The following is a 21,684-nucleotide window of genomic DNA, read 5'->3' on the forward strand; positions in this document are numbered from 1 at the left end:
TTATTTATTAATAACTGGATAATTCAATTTAATAAATAATTAATTAACAATATAAAAGAAATTATCTCTCCGAAGAATCCAATATAAAATAAACTTTTTTAGCCTAATTTTTATTTTTAAAAGAAAAAAGTAACCACCAAAAAATAAACTAATAACATTATGACCATAGAAGAATTAATAATTAAATGTCACATAAAATAATTTGTGTTAGCTAAAAATCAATGTTAAAAACTTAACGGTAAAAGCATTAAATTAGATAGTAGTATCATTTTTTATTTTTGAAAATTAAGAGACTAAATTTCTCTAGTTTTTAATAGGGGACCAAAAAATGCCTTTTAACCTTACATTTTCCCATGAATCATAAACTTATTTTAATTTCACACTATATTTACCAGAATGCACTGATTATCTCTGTCTTTGTAATTACATAATTTTACCTTTGAATTTAATCATTGTATGAATATTTAACATCTCCATCGTACTATATGGGTTCAAAATAGTAAAATAATTAATAAAGAAACTCTATTGTCCCAATTCATTCATAATTACATAAAGATATGTCTAATTGATATCTGTCCACATACAATTACAAATTTGTATTTTTTTTTATCATAAAAGAAACTTTTACACTCATTTCCGTACAAAATATACTTTTCATTGTTTTAATAAACTAAACCTATCATTCTCTAACCTAATTGCATTTAGGTTCATGTGCTAGGATTCAACCTACCCAAGAAATTGCAGATTCAATCACTCTGGTTTGGACCACTTTAGTATTATTTATTATTTATTTGACCATTTTTTGCTGCACTCTAATTAAAGTTTGTCACGCTGCATTAAACATGAAATACGAACGCTATTACTATACTCAAATCACAATTCACCGTGTTTGCAGAATTCTTGCCCCCCTTCCCCCTCTTTCTCTCTCTTACTATATAAGAATTTTTGTTAAAACTTAAACTTATATTATTTTTGTTCCTACATTAAAGATTATGATTGTTTCCTAATTTATTATGTGAGAAATTAATTGTATTTGTAATATATGATTATGATTGGTTCAACAAAATTTCCTAATAAAAAAAGTTAAACACAACTTTTTTAATTAAACAAGTTATTTCTCCAGAAATCATCAAAATCTTATATTAAAGTGTGAATCTTATGGATTAAAGTTAATATTATTATATAAATTATGATTAAACCATTATGCGGATAAATTTATTCTTTTGTAAAAACTAATGACACTTAATAATGTTTGAACTTTGGAGCAAAAGAGTATTTTGATGCAAATACTAAAATAGGTGGTGGCTCCCAAAAGGGGTGGTGATGATTGTAAAACAGTAACGGAGGCACATACTTTTTTTCATAATACAAGAGGCACTGAAGAAGGTGAAGGAGGCAATAAGTGAATAACAGGTCACGTGATCGGAATTAGTGGGATAATTATGGTGTATTTTTCTTGAGTATGAATGCGTTGTGGCCTCCACACTAGGGAGAGTCCTCTTTGGCAAAAATGTCCTAAGTCAGAAGAAGAGCATAGTGTGTTTTTTTTATATAGTAATAAAAGCACTAGGGTTCATTATCGTGGTGGAGTTAAGTGGGGGACATAACTTTTTTCTAATCTCCGAAATTGGTGAATAGTGGCTTTGACAAATTGGAGCCACCGAATCCACAATGAAGATGGCCAACGTAAATGATGAAAGAGGCTTGGGGAGGAAAAAGTTTGTTCCTATTTATTATTTTTCCCCCACCCAACTAAATTGAACGCACCTTATCATCATTGACATCCATGCATTTAATGGGGCATCATATTTTGGTACAAGCATCATACAGTCAGTTACTAAGGACTCGGTTACATGTATTTTTCAAGAGAACCATTCTACCTCTATTCCTTTGCCTTTAAGGGTATTTTTTTTTAACTTTTATACACAAATTAAAAATACAACAAAATAAGATTTTAAATTTCTTATCGACTTATCGTATATATTTTTATTTCTACTCTATAATAAGTGCATACTCTGATACTAGTTGTAAATATGTAAATTATTTAAATTAAGTAAAAAGTAAAAATATGTAACAATGGGTAGAAATATAATAAATATAATCTGAAACTTTAAAAACGACAAATAAATAAAAAATTAAAAAAAATTAAAACTTAAAAAAAAACAGAGGGTAATAATTGTTTTTTTACTTAAGATTCCATAAATTGATGTTTTAAATTTTTATTAGATGTTGAAAAATAATAATTTATAAATCATAACAATAAAACGATCTTAAAATATTTCTTTAAAAGTTAATCCAAATACATCTTAAAAACATTAAAAACTTTGTCTATAAATCCAAATAAATCCAAATGCATCTTAAAAACATTAAAAGCTTTGTCTATATACATCCAAGACTAAACTCCATGGATATATATATTCAGTCTTGGATGTATAAGAATTCAAGTTTTGAAAAGTCTTCAACTTGAATTTGTTTGTCTCAAGTAGAAAATACTTATTCTTTATATAAAAGAAAAACTTATCCAATTTTGTTAAAAATTAAGAAACTTTAAATTAAATGTGGAACACTCAAACACCGTGAGCATGTGAATGAGTGACGAAGGAACATTTTATATTTGAGGTAGCAAGTCTAGCACAATTGCACAACTGATGTGGGACTTATTGTCAATGTGATGGAGCCATAAAATGAATATTATGTAAAAAATATTTAAATGTATATTTATAAGATATATTTAAAAACAAATAATGTCATAAAATGAATATTATGTTATTTTTAATATTGCTTACAATATATTGTATTAAAATTTAAAAAAATATTATCTGGTTACAAACAATTCAACCACGATTAGACTATTAAACTTTTAACAAATGTCATTACCAATTCAATGACAGATCTAATTTTCAAAACATAGCTTAATAATATTATATGTGGTTTATATTTTTTTTTTCACTTTTCCACCTAAATAATAAATTTATTGTGTCTTGCATTTTGGATAAAAAAATAAATAAAAACTAAAACAAAAAAAATTAAATCATCAATCATGGATAAAAATAAAATTTTAAAAGTGAGTTTAAAAAAATTAAGTGCTTGACTAGTCACTTGGGTTTCTTAAGCACGCAATCAAAGTGTTAGAAATCTACCCAATAGTGATATCAGAGTTATGGTCAGAACACATAAAGATTCGAGATATCATTGTTTGATGGAAAAATAAATTTTATGATTTGATAGAGTACTATTCAAGACCTTTTGGTGCAACAAGATCTTGATTAAGTGTTAGAAAATGAAAGGTCATCTTCTATAAATGAAACCGAGTGGACTAAGATCCAAAGGAGGGATGTGAGCACGATTCAGTTAGTCCTTGTTCTTGAAATAAGCACAACGTGTTGAAGGGGACAACATTGAAGGCCTTGTGGGAGAAGCTCAAGAATATTTATGCATCAAAGTCGCTAACCAATTGCCTCTTTTTGAAGATGGAGTTGTATCAACTCAAAATGGAGATGAGAGGAGATCAACATGACCACATCAACAAGTTCAATCAATTAGTAAGTCAACTATTGAATGCAAATGATAAACTCTCTAATGAGGAGTAGACGTTGTTGTTATTGGCCTCACTACCAAGGTCCTTCAAAGCTTTGATTCAAACATTACTTGTGGGAAGATCAACTTTGAATTTGGATGAGATGACTGCCGCTCTTAGACAAAATGAGAGAATGATGAGAACTAAAAACGTCGATGATGAACACAATGCAATAGTTGTGATGGAGTCTAAGCGAGGGAGGAATCATTCAAGGAGACATGATGGTCCAAGATGAAGATCAAAATGAGAGATATGAGTAACATTCAATGTTACTATTGTGGTGAAAATGATCATGTGCAAGTGAGGTGCAAACAAATGAAAGAGGACTTGAAGAAATTAAGAGATATGAACAAAGATGACGCAAACTCCAAAGCCAATGTAGTAAAAAGGGTAGAAGATGAAGATGATGTGTTTTTGGCAACAAATGACTAGGTTGCTAAAACAAAATGGGTGATGGATTTTGCTGCCTCAAAGCACATTTGAAGAGATCAAGAGATGTTTGATACTTTGAAAACCAATGGAGAATTTGGCCATTTCAAGTTAGGGAATGGTGGAAAAATGAAGGTTCAAGGCATAGGGAGTGTGAAGATGAAGCTTCATGATGGTGCTATTCGAATTTTCTCAAATATGAAGTTTATACCTTTTGTTGTTATCAATATGATTTCTATGGGAGAGATGACATCATAAAGGTACAAATATGCTAGTTTAAAGTGGGGATGCAAAGTGTACAAGAGGAGACACTTGGTGTTGCGAGGACAGAAAAATAAAGGTAACATTTGTTATTTGGATGGACAAGCCATGAAGAGGAACCATGATAACAAAGTAAAGAAGAAAGTGAAGTTTTCTAATGTTGTCGAAGTGTTGGAAGAGACTTTCGTTGGAAGGAGAGTTTGTTCACTTTCAAATTGATTGAAGGATATTTCTCTTTTAGCTTGAGGGGGAGAATTGTAGAGTTTCAAGCCAAAAGATAAGGTGCATGTATATTGGGAATTGAATTTTTATCACTAAGGTTTAGGTGGCTTAAATGCAAAGTAAAATATTGCATTTTACTAGATGAACGTTAATTGAATAAATGCATTGGAAGTTATTTTTGTTTCAACTTTCAAAAGAGCTTATTTATTATAGTTTGTGAGAATCTTCATTATAAATAGAGAAGAGAATTAGTGGAGAAATACAACACATGAAGAGAGAGAGTGTGTGAGAAGAGAGATTGTGAAACAAGGTCACTTTGTTGAGAGAAAAATATCTTTGCGTGAGAGTGTTATCATTTCTTGTAACCATTAAGTGGGATATTCGGGTTTGTAGAGTGATACACTATTTGGGGTGAGTTACAATCTTGTAATTATTTTTGTGATAGTGAAATAGTTTTTGAGACGGTTCCATGGACATAGGTAAGAGGTGTCGAATCACGTTAAATTCTTGTGTTTGTTATTATTTTTCTACGGTGTAATCTTTGTTGTGTTCTCACGATCGATCCTTTGTGGGTGTGAGTAATTTTGTTTGTGGGAGCGTTAATTTCCCAACACAAAGTCTTAAAGATTCAAATTTTGATGGTCATGTATGAAGAAATTCTTGTTTGGAGGAGACAATGCACTCGTGAGTGCTACCAGATTCCTTCCTGAAAGGAAATTAAAAACCTTTGCAATTATATGCATAAAAAAATCTGTTTTTGTCATAAATTACAATTATTATTGAAATAGAAATATAAATATATTTTATGATTTTTGTATCTATAGTTGATTCTTCTCGGTGAAAAAATTAAACATTTCCTGACAGATTTTTATTAACTAAACTACAAAATAAAATTTTTGGACTAAATTGTTCATTAGTCCATATAATTGACACAACTTTACATATTAATTCTTACACACAAAAAAAGTTTTAGTCCCTACATAAAAAGTTAACAACCTTACTTACCACAAAAAAGGCTTATCTCATCTTCTGTTCTTTTCATGAGTAAGAATATCATGGTTATCTCTCTCGCTCTTCATTTGTATCTGAGTAAGAAAGGATAAATGCCCCTTTTATGCCTTTAACTCAGACGAGTTTGGGAATAGTGGGAATCCATAACCACTTTATTTTTTAAAAATCAAAAACCTTGTTACATTATGTTGTCTGTGTGCAAGAAACTTGGAGAAAAGGTTGTAGCTAGCGTGTGCGCGCAAGAAGCTTCAAGAAAAAAAAAAGTAAAATGGAAAAACTAATGCTTTTAGTGGGTTTTAAATAATGGGGGTAGGAAGCAAAATACAAAAGCTTAAAGCTTTGAATTTACTAGGTTTAAAAATATAAAGATAAGAGGAAAAAAATACAAAAATACTCACAATACTTGTAATCTTTCCAATGCAAGGAGGTGCATCTAAAATACTATAATTTGGTTTGCCGCTATATCCAACAATCTTCAGGTTGGGCTTAAGGGATAGATAGCCAACATGGATTGAACCTTGTCTGTAGCACAGGAATTAAGAAAATCATTTGCTTTTGACTGTATGGATAGTGACTCGTGTATTGACTTCCTTTCCAAAATCTTTGTCGTCCTCTTAAGGATTTTAATTTGCTGTTTTAGTTAATGGCTTACTGCTATAGGGATTCAATTCCCAAGCATTAGTTTTTGCTTTTGTTTTTCTTTTCTTCTTATAATAGAAAAAACTAAAAAAGGCAAAATTAATTGAGTTGGGAATGGATCTTTTGCAATAATTTTATCACTATATGGAATCATATTGCTTCACTATAATATAATTTTCTTTTAAAGATATTAAAATAACAATCAACTAATGTGTAGTTAATGTAGAATTAGACTGTCTTTTAAACAAGTTATTGGTTTTAAATCTTATAGATATAAAAACATGATTGAAAAGAGTCATTTTACTAAAATCAACCAACTAGATTCGATTAAAATTAAATATAGACAAAACTAACAAGTATTATGTACCAATAACATGCTAAAAATAATATTAATAATGAACAAAGGCTTATGACAATGATTGTCTCTACTTTTTTAAAAAAATATTGAGGGGACTCGTCCCAATCAAGGTTGACTTGTTTAATTGTCAAAATTAGATGAGTTGACTTTTACCATATTAAGAATTTAATTACAGAAAAACCTCTATTCATTATATAATGGACTAATGATAGTAAAATATGTCATGTAATTAAGGAAATAAATAAATTATATATATCGAGGATTAAATACTAAAAACATTATTTTGAAATCAAACAAAAAAAATAATAGAAACACTTGGATGAAAGAGGAATAACTGTGTGAAGCGAAGGGTGGAATAGAACTTTTACAAAAAAAAAGTGGGAGGTTAGAAGATTAAAAAGGGTGTGAGAAAATCTTTACCCTACGAAGATAGCTTTCATTAGAATCACTTTTGGGCTTTTTTTCACGCATCAGAAAGAAATCAGTTTTAGGCTTTGACATTGAAAATGTGATCCAGTTAGTGAAGTGGGAAAAAATTGATCGATAAAATTTTAAAAAATAATAATTAAATATTAAAAAAATAATCAAGTTCAAGCTGAGTCCCATTCTATTGTCTCAAACTCGTCAGACACATGGAGGAATGTTGTCCCCTTCGTCTTTCTCCATCTTTGATTCATCCTTTTCATTCATCATCAAAGGGAAGGGGAAGTTGCATTACGTATCAGTGGACCAACAAAAAGAAAACGTTATTTATATGTTTTCTAGTAGAATTTCATCAAAAGTTAGGGGAAGGTTAAATTAGAAAGTAGACTTTTTTTTTTGTACATCTCATTTTTATAATTATGGAAGAATTATCAAATATATGGTGTAAATTTATGATGACCCTGGCCGATTTTTTTTCCCCAATGAACTTCATGAAATTGTACATCCCAGATTCCCAGTCTTGATGTTGAACAAATCTTCAAATATAAATCACTTTAATCCTACTTTTAATTGAAAGCAATTTTAAAAAATTAATTATTTTTATTCGTAGGAATCAAAGATGATATCAAATGATTTATAACATTCACGCACCATGTTGAAGCAACCGAACTAGATCCCAGTTTACAAATACATATCAAAAGCTCAACTATTTTATTATTTTTTTTAAAGTTCGCAAAATGGGTTCTGGAAGCAACGTCCGAAAGAACTGCACGTTGTTTTTGCAAATACTTGTGGTATCTATTCTATGGGCTGTCTCCTCCAAATACAAGTTGCCATACTATTAGAAGCGCAAAATATGCGTCATTTTTAGATGTATAACCCTTAAAAGTTAAATAGATGATGAGAATAGGGCCTAAACGGAACTACTATTTCCACTACCAACAGTGTTATTTGCAGTACCAAACTAGAAAAAATTTCTCTTTTGCCCACTCACCAAATCCCCACATCACCTCTCCTTCCCCTCAGATCCAGCACCACACCATTGCCACATAACCCACCCTCGCAAACCACCCCACGTGCAACCCACCCTCATGCGACGACCCAACCCTTCGCACACCTAAACCCAACGACCCCAAGATCTATTTGCATCTATAGGGGAAGGGGAAGGAAAGGAGAAGGAGAAGGAGAGGAGAAGGGTGTACAACAAAAGTACACTTTTGTTAAGTAAAAAGGAAGAAGAAACAACAGAAATATGATTCCGTTGTTGTGCATTACAACAACGGAATCGTAATTCTATTGCGCACACGTGAGTGAAAAAATTAACACAACGCAAATATGATTTTGTTGTACGTTGTACAACGAAATCATTCTTTCCTTGTTTTCTTTGCACCAATAATAATGGAAACATGATTCTGTTGCACACTTGTACAATGAAATCATGCTTCCATTGTGTTTTGTTTTTCCAGCCCCACTTATGCAACAAAAACACCTGTCTGTAGTGTTTCCATCCAAGGAACAATTTGGAAATATAGCTAAAAGACATCCCCGCGGGTAGTGCCAATAACAATACCCTTCACAAATTGATAGTATAATGATTTTTACAAGGAAGAACTATTTTCCTATATAAAATGAATTGACCAAAGGGAATACTAAAAAAGAATAAATTGTAAAGGAATTTTATTAAACAAAATTTACCGTACGTGTTGACAGCATTTGCAAGGAAATTACCATAAAAAGGGGCTAGCTCCTAGCAAAAATATTTCATTTTCTACATCTTTTATCCATTGACAAACATGGTTGCAAGTCTTTATTGCCAAGGCCTGCATACAATCATTGTGAAAAAAAAATAAAAAATTGAGAACTAAACCAACCGGAATGGCACAAAAATATAAATGCAATTTGTAATATTTGCAGACTAAGTAAATTTGGTCCTTTCACAAGAAAAACCACCTACGCCATGATTTCAATGTAGGGATTTCACAACCTTGAAACATTGTATTAGTCAAACTAGACATAACAGGTAAACATCTTTCTCTTAATCATTAGTTACATAAGATGAGTAGTTCATTGATGAAAAAGAAAGGATGGCCACTAAATGTCATTTACACTTTAAAGCTAAGCATGGATTAAAATATGAATGATATTGCTTAGCATATTCTTCGTGAGAATTTGAGGAGCTGGTTTTCAATGAATGCTCAAATGAAACATACTATTCAAGCACAAAAACATGAAGAGATAAAAACATATGAACCACCTGATGCCTTCCCGCCCTCACCAATTTGACAGTCACCCCTAAAAATAGCAAACGAAGTGTCCGTTGCAAAATTATATTCAAATATGCAATCTGTCAAACACATTAAAAGAATATAGGTGCTATCTAATTAACCAGAAAGAGAAACAACCACAATACCCGTTCTCAACAAAAGGAAATGATTGCTTGCAAATTTGCTGAAAACCTTGCAAGCCTGTGTTCATCTCCATACCTAGAAGGAAGCAAACAGTGTAAAAAAAATAACAGAACAAGAAGTTTAAGTGTATAACATCAATTTCACACTTGATATGGACATCATTAGTCAATTTGGTCCTTAGCATTTATGAAATAGCAAATTCAATCCCTGGAGTGGACAACCATCAATCAATTTGATCTGTGAAATTGACACCACAATTAATCTGGATACTGAAATTGGCACCATAATCAATCAATGCAATCCCTAAATTTGACAACCAACAATTAATTTGGTCCCTAATGTAAAAAATCAAATTGACTTATCCACACCAATGCAAGAATTATTAAGTGGTCCAATACCATCATGGTTCCTACTAATTTCCACACAGGTATTATCAATGGCAGATGGCAGAAGGCAAAAATTCTGCCATATAAACAAACCATTGTGGCCTATGGCGCTGTGCTTCCCTTAAAAAATTGCCTATAGCAGATAGCAAAAAACAAGCCACGCCATTCCACCATGGCAGTAGGCACCGCCATTTAACATCATTGTCTCCACATGACACATCATATAGTGTTATTAAATCTTTGTCGTAAATTAAAAAACTTGAATAAATGCCACATGAAAATTGGCTGGGAGCATGGGCAGGTGGTATTTCAGGACTACCTAAAATTTTTCCACCAATGTGAGACTAAACTGACTAATAGTCGTCAAAATAAATGACTAAATCTATTGACAATTAACAAAATCAATTACTAAATTGATTTTTGGTAATGTCAAACGGTCAAATTGATTAGTGCATGTTTGGTCTCACGTTGCGGAATTGATTATGAGTTCAGAATTCATTTTAGGTAGTTTCTCGCATGTTTGGTTTCACGTTAGAGAAGAGATCAAAATTGATTATGAGTCCAAAATTGATTCTAAATCAAAACAACTTTAAGTAGCTTTTGCGTTGAATCAAAAAATTTATATTAAATTTTACTTCAAAATCAATTATAACCAAAATCATCCAAAGAAAAATGAAATTACTTCAAAATCAATTCTACCTAAAATCTGTTTTACAAAATCCATTTTATTCAGAATTAATTTTGCCAATGCTCATCCAAATACAAACTTAAGGTCAGAACCTCATTGACTAGTGGTACTAAATTAAAGTTTTACTTGGAAAATTCAACAATACAAAAAGAGGCGCGGACAAAGGTAAAGAAACACTAACCTAGAATATATAGGTTTGTTGGAATGACTAAGAATGAAGAAATGCTTCTTCCTTTTCCTCCACGATAGGGAAGCATCATCCTACACTTCATTCATTAACCAAACAGAAATACAACACGACATTTACAATTACAGGTATCCATTTTCACAGAGCGAGTGCAATGCACGTACCTCGTTGAAGTGGCGTTTGTCGGGAATCCTAGTAGTGTGGGAATCAGAAATTGAGATTCTATCGATTTCAATTCTCATGTCATCCTCTTGTTCTATTTCGAACTGGGAGCCACTGGTGGCGCTGGTACTGCCTCTTCCTTCGCCGGCATAGCCGCTGCTATCGGGGCTGGATGGTTCGATGGAAGCCCTAATCTCTCCCTCTGACTCTGATTCTCTTTCGGAGTCAGTCATTGTAGAGAGAAAAAGAGAGGGAGAGAAAGAGAAGGGTTTGGGGTTTATGAAGAAATGCATGTTGTTGTTGTCTCGACTCTGATCGCGCCATGAGCTGCCATTTGCGGGCCAGTCTATTATTTTCTCTCAGACCTTACCTTTTTTGCTGGGCACCCAGCACCGGTGCTCAAATGGCAAAATTGTCTGTACAGCACAATTCCTTCTCCTCCTATGCCGTTCTTCGTCTTCGTCTTCCTCCTCCGCTTCCTCTGTTGGTGCTTGTTGCTTGTTCATGTTCCTCTATTGGTGCTTGTTCCTCTTCCTCTGTCACCATTGGTGCTTGTTCCTCTTCGTCTTCCGCTGTGCACCTCTTCGTTTACGTCAGGAGTCCATTGATGATTAGGAGCTGAGGAAAGCTTGAATCCAATTCCCACCGTGATGAATAAAAGTACAATTAAAATTCCTGGAGAGTTATACATTTGTGTGTTGATAAACCATGAATGAATAGATCCCGTGCCATAAATCATGAACCAGAATTTATTCTTCCTCTCCAACAAATGGAATTTTTCTGAAAAAATTCCTTAGGAATTGTTGATCCATATGTTTTTTTTTTTCTGAATAACTTTTTTTTCAATTTTTCTTTATCTAAATTTGTTTTTATTTTGGAAATTTTTTATTTATTAATTATTATTTAAATTTTTTCATAGTGTAATGTTGTTTTGTAATGTTAGTAAAATTTTATAATATTTTTATTTATATGTTAAGAATTGATTTTATTTATAAAAAATATATTATTTATTACTAAGTGTTAAAATTAAGATTAGATTGGTGAAACAATTAATTTTCAATATTATTATATTATATTTGTCTCACTTAAAAAAAATTGAAACAAATATTTAAAAGATATTGAATTTTTTACTTATAAAAAAAATATTGAAATCATAATTAAAAATAATTTAAATTTTTTTAGTTACAATAGATATTTAAATGGAAAATTTTAATAATTAAAATTTGTTATAAAAATATTGAAACATAATTTTTAATTGTATAATAAATTTGTTAGTTGTAAAAATTATGAAATCAAAATTTAAAATTTAAAATATGATAAGATTTTTAGTTTAAAATATTGATTGAATTCAAATTTAAAAATATATTTGATTTAGTAGTTATAAAAAATATTGAAACGAAAATTTAAAATATGATAAAATATTAGTTTAAGATAATGATTGAAATCAATTTTAAAAATATATTTGATTTAGTAATTATAAAAAATATTAAATCAAAAATTAAAATTTAAAATATGATAAGATTATTAGTTTAAGATAATAATTGAAATCAAATTTAAAAGTATATTAAATTTGTTAGTTACAAGAGATATGGGAAGTAAAGTTTAAAATATGATAAGATCGTTAGTTTAAGATAAGGATTGAAATTAAATTTAAAAATATATTTGATTTTATAATTATAAAAAATATTGAAACCAAAATTTAAAATTTAAAATATAATAAGATTGTTGGTTTAAGATAATGATTGAAATCAAATTTAAAAATATATTAAATTTGTTAGTTATAATAGATATGGAAACCAAAATTTAAAATATAATAAGATTGTTAGTTTAAGATAATGATTGAAATTAAATTTAAAAATATATTTGATTTTATAGTTATAAAAAATATTGAAACTAAAATTTGAAATTTAAAATATGATAAGATTGTTAGTTTAAGATAATGATTGAAATCAAATTTAAAAATATATTAAATTTGGTAGTTATAAAAAATAGTGAAACCAAAATTTAAGATTTAAAATTTATTTACTAATCCATATGTTTTAATTTTTTTTAAAATTATTTTTTTAGAAATTTTTTATTCATTTAATTTATTTACAGAATTTGATAATTAAATAAATTTGATATTTAATTGAATGATATATTTAGATGTTTATTAAATAAATATGATATTTAATTGAATGATGTATTTAGATGTTTTTTATAACAATTGATAATTAAATAAATTTGATATTTTTTTTACATATGTAAATACTTATTAAACCTATCATTTTTATTTATAATTTATATATGTAAACAAATTAATTATTATATAAAAATAATCATCACAAAATTTATTATGTAAATTTACATATACATTAAATATAAATTAAAAATTTAGTGTTATATATAACGACACTATTTGTTTATAATATAATGTGTCTATTAGTTCAGTTGGTTTGAGTGTTTTATTAATAATGCAAGTGACACAAGTTCAATTCCTTTTTGGGCTTGGATCAATCCGTATGATCATATGGGTTGCTTATCTATATGTGCATATAATTTTTTTTTTGCTTATCTTTACTTCTCTGACGATAAAAATCGACCAAAAATCATTGTACACTCCTCATACACCACTGGAGATCAAATATGCCTCCAAACTGCCCTTAACGGAAACAAATTATACTAAGTGATGGAAATTTTACGGAAAAAAAAATTGCACTGCATAAATGAAAAAATCCTGCTGCCATTTATAACCGAAAATATCATCATTTTGAAAATCAGTGGGTACCCCAAGCAATTCCCTTTTTATAAACTACTGAGTCCTATTAGCCTTGGGCTTCTTTGCCCCCACAACCATTAGTTTTTTTTTTTTTTTTTTCTAATGATGCTATTTACACAAGTTGTTTTTTATGGTGAACATATAATGTGAGTATTTTTCTTTAAACATGATTTATTTCATATCCAATGATTATTCAAGATTTAAATTATAAACTTAAGAGGCATTATATCAACTATTGGTAGTTATAAGTTATTTAATGCAAGAAAATCTTGTCCTCATAATATTTACAAACATATAATAACACCATCAAAGACAAAGTATAAACAAAGACATAAATATCACTCCGACTTTTATAAATCTAAAAAAAATAAGTCTCATATCATATTTAATAATTATTTATCTTAGTTTTAATGTATTTAAAAATATGTCAAAAAATATATTCCTAACATTTCTCATGATTACTTACATTTTCAAGAGGAACCCCAAAATTTTGGCTAACAAAGGATAGATAATATATATATATATATATATATATTCCTCTATATGTTATCTATCACATATACATTTGAAAAATTATTTTTTAAAGGATTGAAAAATTATTCTTAAATCATCCAAATATATCTCTGGACCAAATTCACTGAGCGAGTATTATTTATCTCACTCATTACAAATATTTTTTTACGAGTAGCCATAAAGTATGGATAAAATGGTCATCTCAATATTTATAATTTATAATTACTGCAGTATTTTAACAAATGCATTGTACGGCATACATATTTTTTCTTAAATAATTACGATTCATAACAAAAATTAATATCTAAATGATATTATATACGAAATTCATGATAAATAAATAAAATAATATATAAATTATATTTTAGATTTACATTGAATAATTTAAATTGTAACATAATACTATTTTTATCATGGATAAATTCTTTTAAAAAATATTGAAACTCGAATTAGAGATAACAATATAAAGATGATAGTTTGAGATGTAAAACATTTTGGTTATTGTATGAAATGCACTTTTATTGAAATAAGATATAGAATATTGAGAATCACTTTTTTTTTGTTGGTGAAAATTGAGAATATCTGATTGAAATAATGAAAAAAGTGAGAGACTTACTTTCTATATTGAGGATGTTAATTTATAATGTAACAAAAAAATATTTAATAATCAAAATAACATTAAAAATAAAATTTATAATATAAAAATAGTAATAAAAAACAAAATAAAATGGTAGAAAACAGGGGGAAAGAAAAATAAGTCAATTCGGGTTAATTAAGTATTATCAGACTTGAAAATGTACATGTTGATGTCCATTCCTTCAATGATTGAAATACACATTTTATGATTTTATCAAATGTTTCAGTAAAAAAAAAACATGATTTTATCAAACCTGAATATTAAATCAACTCGTATTTTTTTAGTCAAGATGTAGCCGGATTGATCAAATTCATTTGTTTTCTCTTTTGAAGGCAAATCCATTTGTTTGGTTGAATTCATAATCACACCTACTTTTCTTGACAACAATACTTTGGCAAAGGGAATTATGAAGTAGTGGTTGATCCACGTTTTGGTTTTTCGTGAAGATGGGCCTCAAAGGGGCCTACATCTTTTGGAATCTTATTTAGGGGTTATTACTTTTTGCATTTCTTTTTCTAACAATAACTCCTATTTTTAAAAAAATTGTTATTCCAATAACATTTTTTTATATGTATTCGGTTTAATTGTTTTGAAAATTAAAATATGAAATCATGTAAAAATAAAATGACTTTCCAAATTTAATTTTTTTTAAAAATTATAGTTTTGAAATTTAATTTTTAGAAATAATTTTTTTCCACATTCGAGAAATAAGGGGATTGTTTAATTTTATTTTCATTTCCTTTTTTTATTTTCACTTCTGATTTACAAAAATGACACTTTATTTAAATTTTTTTCATGTTTTTAAATATGTATTCCTTTATACAGGAAACATAGAAAGTGACATTCGAAAAGATAAACCCCATAATTTATGCTTAATTAACTTTGATTTTGGTTATAAATAACATGTCATTATCGTGTCCCTGCTATAAATTCACTCAAAATTAAGCTATGAAGGCATCTTCATCATTAATCTGTTAAACTAAATTAGTGAGATTATAATTCCTATTATAGTTCAATCTTCATAAAAATTACTCGATCATTCATAATTTTAGTTTTTAAAGTACTTTTAAATATAAAAATAGATATAATTACCTCTAATCATAACTCAATTTTTTGGGTTTAGACCACATATATACAATGAGAGACAACTGTGCATGATCAGTATTAGATGTTGTCTTTGATTGTGTTTTATTCATTTTTTAATGTGAAGATTTAAAAAAGCTAATGATGAATTGATATTTGATTATTAGTACACTTTAATTCAAGGAGTTTGTGGTGTAGAATTATACAACTTTGTGTTGTTGGTCCCCATAACCATTAAACTCAAACCATATCAAAACCAAAACCTATTAGAGAAGAGCAATACCAAAGACATATTAGAGGATAAGTAATAGATCATGAAGAATTAGAAGTTAGTAAGATGTAAAAAACAAGAATAAAGGGATAATTTTGATTTAAGGTTCTTCTAATAAGAAGAGCCATTATGATCAAATCTCAACCTCAATAGTGGAAGCTTTGTGAAATCCCCCACAAAGCTTCCATTATTTTCTTCCCCCACCCCCCCTTAAGATTACCATGGTGTAAAATAGTTGAACAAGGAAGAAGAGGAAGAACAAGGTAGTTGGAAGTGAAAAGGTAGGAAAAACTAAGAAAGATTATTAGAAAAAACTTCAAAACAACAATGGTGGTGGATTGTTGGAGTTGCAAAGGAATAAGATGAAAATTCATGAAAATAGAAGAAAATGATATTGAAATAAGGTCAATCCTATTTATAGGCAATTTTATATAGGAGAAAAAATTACATTTCAACCTCAAAAGTAATGATAAATAAGGTGTCTTGATTCAAAATTTGAATTGTCATGATTATTGAATGAAATTATATGGTGGTTGTCATAACTTTTTGTAAGGTCTTGAAATCACAACTCAATTAATATATAAAATAATGTTAATTATAATTACACTTCAAATCAAGATATCTTTTTTACTTTCAAACAAGTTATGACTTTTGAAATAAATTTATAACTCGATGTGCTCATTGAACATGTCTAGTCGAAAAATAACTACTTCATATTAGTCTTAAGGTAAAGTTTGCATAATGGGCCACCTCAACCTAAAGTGTTGCATCAACCCAAGTATTAACTAAAGTCAACAAACTAAATGCAAGATAAATGAAATACAGAATTTTACCTTAATTTAAAGTAAAGTTAGCATGTCATTATGAAAAAAATAGAGTAATATTACTTGGGATATATAAGTGTTATTTCTAATTTCATGCTCAATCAAATTTAGATAATGTTCTCTTTCAACATCCTATTCCCTTTTAATTCATTTATTTGTTTATTTATTTTCAATGTAAAAAATGAAAAAGCCAGCGATGAATGGATATTTGATGAGTAGTGCCCACTAGTTCATGAAGTTTGTGGTGTAGAATGATAGAGCCTAATTAGCCCATTGGTCCGAAGCCTAAAGGGCTAACTAACCCAAGCCAATATCAAAACCCAACCCCACCACCAATCACCCCAACAAAGCTGGTCCTACTTTCCTTTTTCTATTTTTATCACGGCCCCCACCATCCCCTCCCTAACTTCCACTCACCCATTTTAGATTTTTCATCAACACAACACACCATCCATGAAAGACAGCCATTAATTACCCAGAAACAAAAACTCAAGCGATCTATCACAGCACATGCAGCTTTATCATATCATATCGTCTCACTCTCCAAACAAACACCATCAACATATTGAAAAAAAGATATATATTCCTTGAGGGTACTACGTACGTAGATACAAAATCACGAGCCTCAGGTTTCGGAATTAATAACCGAAACCTCTTATAATTACCTCATATACGTCAACGTAACCACCACCAAAAATTAACAAAAGGAAAACTCAACTAAAAATACATACCAATCACAACAGTAACAGAAGTAGAACCAAAAAGGGTTAAGAAAAAAAAAATAATAAAGATTCGATTCGATTCGGTTCGGTGAGTGAGGGTTGTGGGGTTTTTTTTTTAGTCTTGAAAACCGGTTTTGGCCCAAATGGCGTTTCGGAGCGTGCTGAGATCCCTTCCCTTTAGGGTTCTCCCAACACCCTCGTGCACGGAGAACGAAGCTACCCTATTCCTCGCAAGAAACTCGTGCGGTGGCACCCTTCCACTCCTCTCATCGTCGTAACCCTCGTTGTTGTCGTCGTTGTCGTCGTCGTCAAAGCTGTTCCTCCTCCGGTACTCATCCCCGAGGATCTTCGACCAGTCGGGGATGTTGACCGGCATTGAAGCCGGCGCGCCGGAGGAGGAAGAGGGTTTTTTCTTGGCCGAGGAATTATTAGAGCCTCGGCTGTGAAGCGATCTCTGGAACTCGAACGAGTTGGCTTGGACCGAGTTGTAAAGCTCTGACTCGTCGAACTCGAACGCGGATTCCGAATCCATGGTTAGGGATGCAGAGTCGTCTATGTCTGAGGCCACAGGGAGAAAACGATGGCTTCGTGAACTGAAGTGGTTCTTTCTGCTCGACATTATTGTAAGCATGCAAGTGGTGATTTTATAACAACGTTGTTGTACGTGTGGAGGAACTGTTGAAGGTTCTTCTGTTGGTTGCTTCCGCTATATATCTCTGTGTGCTAGGTTGTAATTTCGTCCTCGATGGTTTTCTTTTCTTTTCTTTCTCCTACGTTGTTGTTGTTGTTGTTTATGGTTCCTTTGATGTGCTTTTATAAAGAGTTTGTTGCTATAGTAATCGCCTTTTCTTTATTCTCGTTAGGAAAACGAAAATCGGTGTTGTATTAATATATCTCGTTTTCATTGTTGTTTTTTGGATAAGAATACAGGGAAAAGAGAGAGAAGTTAGGAACTGATTTATAAATGTTGTTATTCTTGTTAATATTGTGTGTGGCGTGAAAATAATAATAACAATAATGATACGTAGCAACTAATAAAGAGAAAATGCCGCGTTACATTCTAGATAAGGTTCCATTCCATTGATTCCATCTTCTCTGTCTTTTCTTTCCCAGAAATGTGTGAGAAACTACCAAGCACCCACACATTTACTGTTCCAACTTTTCCAACACATCTCGTTTGATTCACAAGATTGTACTTTGCCATTGCTTTTTTTTTTTTTTTAAATTATATATATATATATATATATATATATATATATATATATTAGGTAAAACTGTACGAATATCAAGACTCAAATTCCAAACTACAGTGTTAATTGAGTTAGAACAACTTCACATGGAATGATTGTTGGTTGATCCACACGAAGCTGAAAAAAAAAACAATTTGTATGTATATCCACATGAAAATTCATGCATTTTAATTATTATTTACCTATAATAGTTAACATGCTACGTACGACTTGTGTCAGAATTAATGTGAGATGGAAATCTTCAAAATGAAATAAAATAAAAAAGTAAACGATTTATATAGTAATACTTACATATAAGTAAAAGCTTGTTTTTTTCTTCTCTGAAAATTGTGGCTATAAAGTTCACAGCAAAGTATTATTAATAAGCTAACATGTTTAAAAATGTGTTAATTATAATACCTAATTTATTCCTATGTGATGTAAATTATTGAAATTTATTTAATTACAATTAAATTTAAAGTGATGTAATTTATATTTATATATTTTTATTATAAAAGCCAATTAGTAATAAAATCTGATAATTTTTTTATCTAACATTAAAAGTTATCTAAAATTACTTGAACTTAGAATTAATTCTAGAGCCAAAATTAAAATCCTACCGTAAAATCTATCATGTAAAAAAATTACAAAAAATCACATTGATTAATATTTGAACCTAATTCTGAAAAATCTATCTGAAACCAGACAGGCACACCCACCTAGTCTCTATTTCGGTTCCGTTCACCTCACTAGTTTGAGAGGAGGACAAATGTGATACTGTAGACTAAAGACTCAAAAAAGAAAAAAAAAGAAACGCGTTACGGTGGATATATGTAGGACACGTGGTGTCCAATGATTTGGTGAAAGATGAAGAAGTATGATATTGATGGCACATGAGGTAGGACCTCAATCCTAATCTATCATTATCTAAGGCTGATTAATTTCCTGCCTTGCCAGCTGTCCTTTGAATCTTTTCTTTTAATGAATAAATATTAATTATTCATTTTTGTTTAAAAAATTAAATTTATAATTTTTTTCTTATTTTCTTTTTTTAAAGGTGAATCAACCTTATATTTTTTTTCTTCATGGAACCCAATCTTAGTATTATTCTCTCATATCATAATCTCCTTTATTAATCATTTTATGTATATTTTTTATTATTATTAAATCAGTCTTATATTTTTAGTGCCCCAAACTTATATTGTTCTCTCACATCATAATCTCCTAAATTAGTTTTATTTAATATATTTGATTGAACATTTTAAATTAATACTTTTTTGAATGCTAAAAAAGTAAAGTTAAAGATCATTCATTTGAGTTCATATGTTCTATTCAGATTCTAGAGAAAGTCCATTAACGTTTATGCTTTATTGGACACATCAGAAAAAATAAATAAATAAGATTTAATTAAATTTTTTATACATGTAATATAGAATATTTTTAGATTATTATTTAATATTCATTTTTTTTAACAAAAAAATTTCAATTTCATTTTAGTAATCGTCTTTTGTTAATTAATGATATGATAGACAAAGTGTCACGTCACCATGTTTTATTATAGACATCTCATTGTCACGTCATCAGCTTTAGTGATATGGCACTGACGTGTTAGTGATTGGATGTGATAACGTGACACTTCGTCATCATGTCATCACTTAACGGAAGACGATTAATAACAAGTGATAAAATTGAATTTTTTTCATGCAGATATTTGAAAAAAAATGAATTTTTAGGTAATAATTTGAAAACAATCTATTTTTCAGATATGAGAAACTTATTTAATATATGACATGAATAACTTATTTAAATAATATATAATTGATATTTTGCATTCTATGATCAATGTACACATGTAACATGTTATGTCTATCTTTACTCTTCCTTCCTTGTTGTTATCTGGATCCAAAATATATATCTCATCATTTGATGAGTTTGTTTTGTCTAGATATTAAATGTACTTATTTTAACACTTTAATTTCATCTTTAATACTATTTTATTAATTTAGTTCAATTGATTAAACATGATAAATTAATAGGTGAATTATTATAAATTTCAAATAGTATTTTTTTTGTTCCTACCAATAAAAAATATTTTATTAATTTAATGTATTTCTTATTTTGAATGAGAAATTATTTTAAAAAAATAAATAAGATAAAGTTTCTTAAGTCTATATTAAAGTAAATTACATATATGTTTATCAAGTTATTTTAATTAATTTTTAATTTTTTTAAAAGTTTAATTTACAAATATTTGATCAAATAAAAGTGTGAGAAATAATTTTTTCTTATTGACTTATAAAATTTATTTTTAAACATAACTTAAATTTATGATTACCATTTTTATTTTTATTTTTAATAAAATAATAAAATTTATCATTTTATCTGAAATTAAATTATTTATTTTGATAAAAATTTTCATTATCATTTGTTAACTAAAGAATTGTTTTTTAGATTGACTCAAATAAGTTTTTCAAACCTATAAAAATAGATCGTTTTCAAATTATTACCTAAAAATTTATTTTTTGTCAAATATTTACCTGAAAAAAATTTTAATTTTATTTTATTACGTATCGTTAATTCTCTTCCGTGAAGAAATGATGTGACTTGTCACGTTATCACTTAATATAAGGTGATTAACGACAAGTAATAAAATAAAACTAAAAATTTGTTTAGGTATTTGATTGAAACAAAAATAAATATTGGGTAGTAATCTAAAAACGACCTATATTTTGAAATTTTTTTATTAAACCAATAAATAATAGTACTTTCGTTTCAAATTTCAATTATCCTTTCAATATTATATATAAAAAATTCAATTATCCTTTTCTTCCCTAAAAGAAATTGAAGCACATCTGTTATTGTAATTGTAATATGAGAAATGTTCGTAACATTTTCT

The 21,684-nt window shown here is 29.0% G+C and overlaps 2 protein-coding genes across 6 annotated transcripts; both read right to left on the reverse strand.

The window, feature by feature from the left end:
• Positions 1–8,580: 8,580 nt before the first annotated feature.
• Positions 8,581–11,621, reverse strand: LOC102660957 (vacuolar fusion protein MON1 homolog). 5 transcript variants are annotated; one of them, XR_003263398.2, is made up of 4 exons: positions 10,754–11,617; positions 10,584–10,663; positions 9,175–9,403; positions 8,581–8,740 (listed from the first exon to the last, which is right to left on the reverse strand). XR_003263398.2 is itself a non-coding variant. In XM_006591078.4 (4 exons), the coding sequence occupies exons 1-3, from the start codon at positions 11,042–11,044 to the stop codon at positions 9,337–9,339; spliced, it is 438 nt and encodes a 145-aa protein (XP_006591141.1). In that variant the 5' UTR covers positions 11,045–11,618; the 3' UTR covers positions 8,581–8,740; positions 9,331–9,336. The 5 variants fall into 5 exon arrangements, 3 of the variants coding, with proteins under 3 accessions (XP_006591141.1, XP_014619536.1, XP_014619535.1); XM_006591078.4 differs by having other exon boundaries at positions 9,331–9,403; positions 10,754–11,618; XM_014764050.3 differs by having other exon boundaries at positions 8,581–9,212; positions 9,331–9,403; positions 10,754–11,618.
• A 5,781-nt stretch (positions 11,622–17,402) lies between these two features.
• Positions 17,403–18,616, reverse strand: LOC100782946 (uncharacterized). Its single transcript, XM_003538146.5, has one exon. The coding sequence runs from the start codon at positions 18,188–18,190 to the stop codon at positions 17,675–17,677; it is 516 nt and encodes a 171-aa protein (XP_003538194.2). The 5' UTR covers positions 18,191–18,616; the 3' UTR covers positions 17,403–17,674.
• Positions 18,617–21,684: the final 3,068 nt, after the last annotated feature.

The sequence above is a fragment of the Glycine max genome, chromosome 11 (assembly GCF_000004515.6).
Source record: "Glycine max cultivar Williams 82 chromosome 11, Glycine_max_v4.0, whole genome shotgun sequence".
Classification (NCBI taxonomy): domain Eukaryota; kingdom Viridiplantae; phylum Streptophyta; class Magnoliopsida; order Fabales; family Fabaceae; genus Glycine; species Glycine max.

Bases quoted from the DNA above. Each gene is read 5' to 3' on its own strand.
- LOC102660957 (XM_014764049.3), bottom strand. From the start codon at position 11,044: ATGCATTTCTTCATAAACCCCAAACCCTTCTCTTTCTCTCCCTCTCTT. The intron at 10,664-10,753 runs GTACGTGCATTG...AATGAAGTGTAG, and splicing joins ACAAACGCCACTTCAACGAG to GATGATGCTTCCCTATCGTG. The intron at 9,404-10,583 runs GTTAGTGTTTCT...GCTTCCTTCTAG, and splicing joins AACAAACCTATATATTCTAG to GTATGGAGATGAACACAGGC.
- LOC100782946 (XM_003538146.5), bottom strand. From the start codon at position 18,190: ATGCTTACAATAATGTCGAGCAGAAAGAACCACTTCAGTTCACGAAGC.